General features: G+C 41.8%; 1 protein-coding gene across 1 annotated transcript; it reads left to right on the top strand.

The window, feature by feature from the left end:
- The first annotated feature begins 946 nt into the window (after positions 1-946).
- On the top strand, positions 947-4,390 carry nfkbil1 (nuclear factor of kappa light polypeptide gene enhancer in B-cells inhibitor-like 1). Its single transcript, XM_058411188.1, has 4 exons — positions 947-1,472; positions 1,583-1,695; positions 3,368-3,485; positions 3,716-4,390. Exons 1-4 carry the CDS (start codon positions 1,196-1,198, stop codon positions 4,267-4,269), a joined length of 1,062 nt encoding a protein of 353 aa, XP_058267171.1. The 5' UTR covers positions 947-1,195; the 3' UTR covers positions 4,270-4,390.
- The last annotated feature ends 4,954 nt before the right edge of the window (positions 4,391-9,344 follow it).

Below are 9,344 nucleotides of genomic sequence, written 5' to 3'. Positions count from 1 at the left end.
CACTAAAATTCTGTGTAAGATTATCCAACAGAGGGAAATACATACGTCTCACACTGAAAGCCAAGAGACTCATTTTATATCAGACTCACAGCCAGAACATCATTCATATGTTTAAACTGAGTGAAAATGTCCCATAAGTCCAGTTCCATTCCTCTGGTGGACTGGGACAGCACAGTACTGGTAAAAAGGGTTAACTCTGTTCACTACATAATAACCATAGAATCATTAGTACTAGCTGATAATAATCTCAGATACCATCTGCTGACCCTTTGTATTATAAAGATGATTGAAAATCCATCAGTTTTCACGTTACTGTTTAGAGCAGTGTGATATTAAACACCCTGCTGTAATGATAGGGGTAATGATATGTACATTTACAGTATATTATGTGTAATTACAATAATGATGGACACACAAAGTGATGGCTCAGCAAAGTTAAACAAACTTGACTGTTTATCTCAGCTGTTCCTTTATGGTCCCCTTACAGGATTTTGTGGTCAGGATTAAATCTCAGACCAGAAGTTCTCGGCAGTTGAGGATCAGTTGTTGTGGTGATGTTTTGAGAAGGTGAAGAGAAGATCAGTCAGTTTGAATATCAGGAGCAGACAGACAGAGAGACAGAGAGACAGACAGACAGAGAGACAGACAGACAGGCAGATAGAGAGACAGACAGACAGACAGACAGACAGAGAGAGAGACAGACAGGCAAGCAGATAGATAGATAGATAGATAGATAGATAGATAGATAGATAGATAGATAGATAGATAGACTTGGCATACATACTTGGCAATAAAGCTCTTTCTGATTCTGATCCGATTCTGATTCGATTCTGATATGATTCTGATGTCTTGCTGTCTGGAAGCAGGAATCTCAGTGGAGCCTGACCTCTACTGACACAAGAGAAAACTACAGCCGGAACTAATCACACGGAACTAACATATTCGTTAGGAAGACTCTGGGAACAATTTTACAGTCGTACGGGAATGTTTATATGCGTTTGTATTGGTATGGTTAGGCAAGTGTTTGTATTATTAATCGACAAAACATATTAACGTTTAATTTCGGTGAAATATGATCGGATTCACGAATACACCGATTTAGCTATTTATCTATGAGCTATCTGGTTGAATGAGCTATCCAGTCACTATGCTATCTAGCTAGCTATAGCGCTAAACAATTCTCATTGAACACAAGATGGCGTCCCGCAAGCAGAAGAAGGTCTGGCGCTATGTAGAAGAAGGAAGCCTCCTGAAGCTGAAGTCTTATCTGCGAAAACACAGAAAAGATGTGGATGTGAATTTTACTCTGGGGAAAAGGAGGAGAGGTGTGTTACATCTGGTCTGCTCGCACGGAGACGACGCGCTGCTCAGGCTGCTGTTGAAGCACGGAGCTGATCCGCTGCAGAGGGACCGGAACGGGGACACACCGCTGCACCTGGCCGCCAGGAGAGCCCTGAAGTATGGCAAGACAGGTGAGCTGACACCGGGCTGTCTACTGCTGTCTTCTCTGTTCTACATGTATACATCATCTGTAGGGCTGAATCTCTAGCTGGTGTTTTTTTTTTTGGTCACTCCATTACAGACTATGATGATCTGGTAGTTCCTTTGCGTAAACACTGTCCTGCTGCACTGAGCACACCCAACAACACTGGAGTCACTCCTCAAGAGCTGCTCCAAAGACTGAGCTTTAAACAGGTATGATCTAATCAAGTTACTGCGCAGAGTTCAGCTTTAACTCATCTCTGATCCTGTAGGTCATCACACCACCTGGTTGGGTGACTCTCCTGCTCTAACAAACCTCATAATTTCAGATCATAATTTGTTGAGTTTCTTTAACATTGCTTCATTCCACCAAGGTGCTCGAGGAAGTGTTATGAGACAAATAGAAAGATAGATAGATAGATAGACAGACAGATAGGAAGACAGACTGATAGATAGACAGATAGATAGAAAGACAGACTGATAGATAGATAGATAGATAGATAGATAGACAGATAGAAAGACAGACTGATAGATAGATAGATAGATAGATAGATAGATAGATAGATAGATAGATAGATAGATAGAAAAACAGACTGACTGACCGACTGACTGACAGACACATACATGGACAGATAGGTAGACAGATAAGTAGATAGGTAGAAAGACAGACTGATAGATAGATAGACAGACACATAGATAGATAGATAGATAGATAGATAGATAGATAGATAGATAGATAGATAGAAAAACAGACTGACTGACAGACTCATACATGGACAGATAGGTAGACAGATAAGTAGATAGGTAGAAAGACAGACTGATAGATAGATAGATAGATAGATAGATAGATAGATAGATAGATAGATAGATAGAAAAACAGACTGACTGACTGACTGACCGACTGACTGACAGACACATACATGGACAGATAGGTAGACAGATAAGTAGATAGGTAGAAAGACAGATAGACTGATATAGATAGACAGACACATAGACAGATAGGTAGAAAGACAGACTGATAGATAGATAGATAGATAGATAGATAGATAGATAGATAGATAGAAAAACAGACAGACTGACTGACTGACCGACACATACATGGACAGATAGGTAGACAGATAAGTAGATAGGTAGAAAGACAGATAGACTGATAGATAGATAGACAGACACATAGACAGATAGATAGATAGATAGATAGATAGATAGATAGAAAAACAGACAGACTGACTGACTGACCGACACATACATGGACAGATAGGTAGACAGATAAGTAGATAGGTAGAAAGACAGATAGACTGATAGATAGATAGACAGACACATAGACAGATAGGTAGAAAGATAGATAGATAGATAGATAGATAGATAGATAGATAGATAGATAGATAGATAGACTGACAGATAGATAGATAGATAGATAGATAGATAGATAGATAGATAGATAGATAGATAGATAGGCTGCTGTACTGGAAAAATACACACACTGTCCTCTTTATTAAAAACACCCCTACATCCTACACATTCATACAGTTGTCTAATCAGCCTATCATGTGGCAGCAGCACAGTGCATACAGTCATACGGGTCGAGAGCTTCAGTTAATTATCACATCATGTATTAGAATGGGTTAGGGGTAGCTCAGTGGTAACCTTAACCCTCAACTGATCAAATGTTGTGCTAGAAAAGGGCGTCTGCCAAATGCTGTAAATGTAATGTAATGAAAGGGAACCTTTGGTGTCCAATGGGCTGATCTGAATATTTCAGAAACTGCTAGTCTCCTGGGTTTTTCATACACAATAATTTACACCATATTACACAAAGTGTAAGCAGTACAGTGCATCAGATCATGAAGATATGACTGCTTGTACATGTCTGTGTGGTTCTGTACAGAACTGGAATCCTGGAGCACATGTTCTTCAGCGGTCTGATCCTGAGCAGGAGTGGAGGGAGAAGCTGCTGGGAGAATGCCAAGACGAGTTTTTCGAAACATTCGGGCAGTATGATGACGGTACGACGAGACAAAATTTCTATTTTATGCTAAGCTTACACCCTTTCTTTAACAGAGCGAGAATAGTTAGGATATAACTGAAGCGAGTGGTCAACTTTATCAGCTGTAATCCCCTTCCCTCCTTTCCCTTCCCAAAACCAGGTCTTACGAGAGGTAAACGTTTGTTAGGGTGTGGTAGGTTAGTAAAAACAATAAACCAAAGTTGTTGTTTTTTCTTCTGTGATTTCCAGATTTCCTGAGAGATGATGAAGATGAAGGAGACTTCGCTGACTGGGCTGAGCGAATCAGGAAGGAGTATGAAGCCAAGCAACATGCCAGAGCAAGGACAGACAGGAAGCGAAGACGAAAAAAAGAGGAGGAGGAGGAAGAGAGGCAGCGTAAAGAGCTGCACGCCCGACTGGAGAAGGAGCACAAGGAATACCTAGAACGTGCCTCACGTAAAAAAGACGAGACCCAGCGGGGGAAGAAGAGGCGCTACGAGGAGCGCTGCGACGCTGTCTTCCTCAGCTCTTCCTCCGGCGCTTCCCTGGGATACGACGACATTCCCTGGCCTGCTCCGCGTGGCTCAGTCGACCAGATGTTAGCCGTCATCCTGCACGGCATTGACCGATCCGACACGGACACTTTCCGGAAGTTTCTACGCCGTCAGCAGGCTCTCTGGCACCCAGATAAGTTCTCCCAGCGCTGCGGCGGCCGGCTCCAGGACAGAGACAGGCAGAGGATAACGGATACAGTCACGGCTCTGTCTCAGGAGCTGAACAAACTGGCTCAGAGTCTCCGCTGATGCTGGACTTTGTGGCTCTGGAATAAATAGATTATTTTATAGATTCAGTGCGGAATTTGAATCTGGTTGATTGGCTGCAGGCAGTCAAAGAAATATTTAATAAACATTAATATACTTTCAATATTTTGGTGTGTTTTCTTTCCTTTTAAACTTTTCAAATATGGAAAAAAAAATCAGGAATATAAAAATATTCTAGAAGTGATTAATTCCATGCAGTCCATGTCTCGACAGGTCAGGGCTGTTTTGGGCAGCAAAAGGGGGACCAACACAATATTAGGCAGGTGGTCATAATGTTATGCCTGATCGGTGTACACAACCAACTGTTGTAAAAGGAAGCAATGTGAGGTAAAGAAACGTATCCATGGGTGAGTAACTAGATCTTATACGGACGATCGGAATATATCGATTATTTCTGAGGTGAATGATTTCAATTCTGTGTATATAAGCAGAAACAACAGGGAAATCTCTTTAAATTCACATCCTCATCAGGAGAAAACGAAACATCAGCACAATGAACCTTTTTCTCAGACGTCTATAACTGAGTAATAAACTCAACTATGATGTACTTGCCTTAATAATAGATTTGACTTAATAACATTAATAATTATTTTTTTAATGTGCTGTAGCTTTAAGGTCTATAAACTATAAAATATTAGATGTTTTTCAGAAATGGTATTCTTTGCCTTCTGCCCAATTTTTTCTCTCCCCACCTCTCCTCTGTATTATACACTATATTGCCAAAAGTTTTCAGGGGTTGGGCTCAGCCTCTTAGTTCCAGTGAAAGGAACTCTTAATGCTTCAGCTTCATACCAAGACATTTTGGACAATTTCCTGCTCCCAACTTTGTGGGAACAGTTTGGGGATGACCCCTTCCTGTTCCAACATGACTGCACACCAGTGCACAAAGCAAGGTCCATAAAGACATGGATGAGTGAGTTTGGTGTGGAGGAACTTCACAGAGTCCTGACCTCAACCTGATAGAACACCTTTGGGATGAATTAGAGTGGACCTTCTCGTCCAACATCAGTGCCTGACCTCACAAATGCATTTCTAGAGGAATGGTCAAAAAATCCCCATAAACACACTCCTAAACCTTGTGGAAAGCCTTCCCAGAAGAGTTGAAGCTGTTATAGCTGCAAAGGGGCGGGACAACTCCATATTACATTCATGTGCATGTAAAGGCAGACGTCCCAAAACCTTTGGCAATAAATTGTATTATGTATTATTTTTGGATGCATGATTGTGGTTAGGGTGCAGTGTCTGTATGCTCATCTGCTCCATCTCTACTATGAGTTGTGATGGTTTGGTTGCAATTCAGGTGTAACCGAGTCTGACTTTCCATCATCCGTTTCTGTCTTGCTCGGGCTTAGATGGATCTCATCTTACAAATTACAACCTGTTGTGCAGGAAAATCACTGGCTGCCAGTTTGTTCATCCCTCACTGACCTGCACTCACTGATACTTCACTTCCTGAGCTCTGTTTGTGTCTGTTATAGAAACAAAGTCTCTCTGTCTCTCTCTCTCTCTCTCTCGCTCTCTCTCTGATGTAATGTACATGATTGCAGGAAATATCTTGTTTAACAGATGCTGCAGAAAAATAAATGTAATATGGTAGCTGTACCTAAAACTCGAGGTCAAGTTAAACTCGAGAACGAAGACCATCTAAAGGCCAAGGCTTAACTTCAGTTCATAAACTTATTAACCCACATTAATAAATTTGAGAATTACAGAATCCTGTTGAAGCTTTTTGGACAGTAGATTTAGGAATATCATCGGGTTAACAGAAGACAATATAAACATTTGTGTTTTTACAAATTGTCACTCAAAAGACGTCCCAAAACTTTTGGCAATATAGTGTATTATACCCAAGTTCAAGTACAGATGTTTTAGTGATTAATACATTTGCGTGACATCTCCAGGGTTGGGGGTTCATTTCATGGGGTTCCCCTTGTGTTCATGTTCTCCCGGTGTTTCAGGGGTTTCCTCCAGGTACTCCAGTTTCCTCCCCCAGTCAAAAGGCATGTGATATAGGCTGATATGTGATATATCTCTAAATTGTATGTAGTGTGTGTGAGAGAGAGAGAGAGAGAGAGAGAGAGAAACTCAGTCTCCTTGACTGGACACTAGCCTGGATTGATGTCAATCATGCATGCTCATTAGAATATTAGGCCACACCCAGTATTCAGCAGGTGTTTTATTAAATTGATATACACTATATTGCCAAAAGTATTCGCTCACCCATCCAAATAATCAGAATCAGGTGTTCCAATCACTTCCATGGCCACAGGTGTATAAAATCAAGCACCTAGGCATGCAGACTGTTTTTACAAACATTTGTGAAAGAATGGGTCGCTCTCAGGAGCTCAGTGAATTCCAGCGTGGAACTGTGATAGGATGCCACCTGTACAACAAATCCAGTCGTGAAATTTCCTCGCTCCTAAATATTCCACAGTCAACTGTCAGCTGTATTATAAGAACGTGGAAGTGTTTGGGAACGACAGCAACTCAGCCACGAAGTGGTAGGCCACGTAAACTGACGGAGCGGGGTCAGCGGATGCTGAGGCGCATAGTGCGAAGAGGTCGCCAACTTTCTGCAGAGTCAATCGTTACAGACCTCCAAACTTCATGTGGCCTTCAGATTAGCTCAAGAACAGTGTGCAGAGAGCTTCATGGAATGGGTTTCCATGGCCGAGCAGCTGCATCCAAGCCATACATCACCAAGTGCAATGCAAAGCGTCGGATGCAGTGGTGTAAAGCACGCCGCCACTGGACTCTAGAGCAGTGGAGACGCGTGCTCTGGAGTGACGAATCGCGCTTCTCCATCTGGCAATCTGATGGACGAGTCTGGGTTTGACGGTTGCCAGGAGAACGGTACTTGTCTGACTGCATTGTGCCAAGTGTAAAGTTTGGTGGAGGGGGGATTATGGTGTGGGGTTGTTTTTCAGGAGCTGGGCTTGGCCCCTTAGTTCCAGTGAAAGGAACTCTGAATGCTTCAGCATACCAAGACATTTTGGACAATTCCATGCTCCCAACTTTGTGGGAACAGTTTGGAGCTGGCCCCTTCCTCTTCCAACATGACTGTGCACCAGTGCACAAAGCAAGGTCCATAAAGACATGGATGACAGAGTCTGGTGTGGAGGAACTTGACTGGCCTGCACAGAGTCCTGACCTCAACCCGATAGAACACCTTTGGGATGAATTAGAGCGGAGACTGAGAGCCAGGCCTTCTCGTCCAACATCAGTGTGTGACCTCACAAATGCGCTTCTGGAAGAATGGTCAAAAATTCCCATAAACACACTCCTAAACCTTGTGGACAGCCTTCCCAGAAGAGTTGAAGCTGTTATAGCTGCAAAGGGTGGACCGACATCATACTGAACCCTATGGATTAGGAATGGGATGTCACTTAAGTTCATATGCGAGTCAAGGCAGGTGAGCGAATACTTTTGGCAATATAGTGTATATATTTTTTTTAAATACATTTTTTTACCTGGATGTTTAATACATCACTGAATTATGGAATCCTATAAACGTTTTTATTCTACTCCACACAGCTCAGGACAGGAGCAGAGCTGCTGTGGAAATATGAATGTTGCAGAGATTACAGGCGTGTATTTAATGTGAACAGAGGTTAGAGTGTTATCCAGTCATCATGGTGGATTTTCAGCAAGAAAACTTAATGTTCAAATTCACACCCTTTTAAACAAAGGACAGGCAGATGGCCTCCTGTGGGACAATACAGCACAGAATATATTCAGGGATGCTCGGGTTGCCAGATTGTGCTTAGATCTTTTATACAGACCATGTAAGTGAAATTAAATGACTGACTTAAATACACATCATTTGTAAATATTTGTTATGACTATTTGTTACTATCTACAATTTATTACAAAATAGATTATATATGATGATTTTTTTTTTAATAAAAATGATTTTACTATGAATTACACTTTTTGAAGCCTGTTAGATAAACACCAATGTTGTTATTATTTTATAAGCAGAAGGTTGTATTTATTTCTGACATTGCTGAGTCACAATACATTTTTCCTTTGTTTATCATAATGATAAACTAAGATACACTGATCAGGCATAACATTATGACCACCTGTTTAATATTGTCTTGGTCCCCTTTTTGCTGACCCGTCATGCATTGTGTATTCTGACACCTTCTTATCAGAACCAGCATTAACTTCTTCAGCAATTTGAGCAACAGTAGCTCGTCTGTTGGATTGGATCACACGGGTCAGCCCCCACGTTCACTCCCCACATGCATCAATGAGTCTTGGCCGCCCATGACCCTGTCGCCGGTTCACCACTGTTCCTTCCTTGGACCACTTTTGATAGATACTGACCACTGCAGACCGGGAACGCCACAAAAGAGCTGCAGTTTCTGAGATACTCTGATCCAGTCGTCCAGCCATCGTAATTTGGTCCTTCATCAAACATCATTTTTCCTGCTCCTAACACGTCAACTTTGAGGACAAAATGTTCACTTGCTGCCTAATATATCCCACCCACTAACAGGTGCCATGATGAGATCATTATCATTATTCACTTCACCTGTCACTGGTAAGAATGTTATGCCTGATCTGTGTATGATCATTTGTGGTTTGTGATTGTGTTTGTAGACACAGAGGACAGGAGGTATAATATCTCATCTGTATGAGGTTAAGAAATATCAATCAAATCTTTGGAATTCACAGTTGAAGTTGTAAGGAAAGCATAAGAAATCCGGTGTGGTTTGAAGCGTTTCCAGTTAGTTCAGCTAGTAAGACTGGTTAGTTTGTAATTGGTTAGGGCTCATGAGGAACTATTAGGTCAGTGTAGTTTCTGAGTTCATTATAGACACTAATTCCTTGCTGTCACAAGCTGACAGATGTAACGGCAGATCCGTGATCTCCAAGTGGCTCTGTCCACAGCTGTCTCCTTGTCACAGGCTGTCCACACAGCTCTATCCACAGCATCAGTGTTTTATTTATACTGTAAGGAAAAAAAAACCCCAGCTTGCTAGTGACACGCCCACATTGCTCCTATCAATATGAAGGTGGGTTAATAGTGGTGTATCTGGCAACCCGAG

The sequence above is a fragment of the Hemibagrus wyckioides genome, linkage group LG16 (assembly GCF_019097595.1).
Source record: "Hemibagrus wyckioides isolate EC202008001 linkage group LG16, SWU_Hwy_1.0, whole genome shotgun sequence".
In the NCBI taxonomy this organism is placed as follows: Eukaryota; Metazoa; Chordata; class Actinopteri; order Siluriformes; family Bagridae; genus Hemibagrus; species Hemibagrus wyckioides.
The sequence above is the reverse complement of the archived record's forward strand: the minus strand, read 5'-3'. Positions and strand labels throughout refer to the sequence as shown.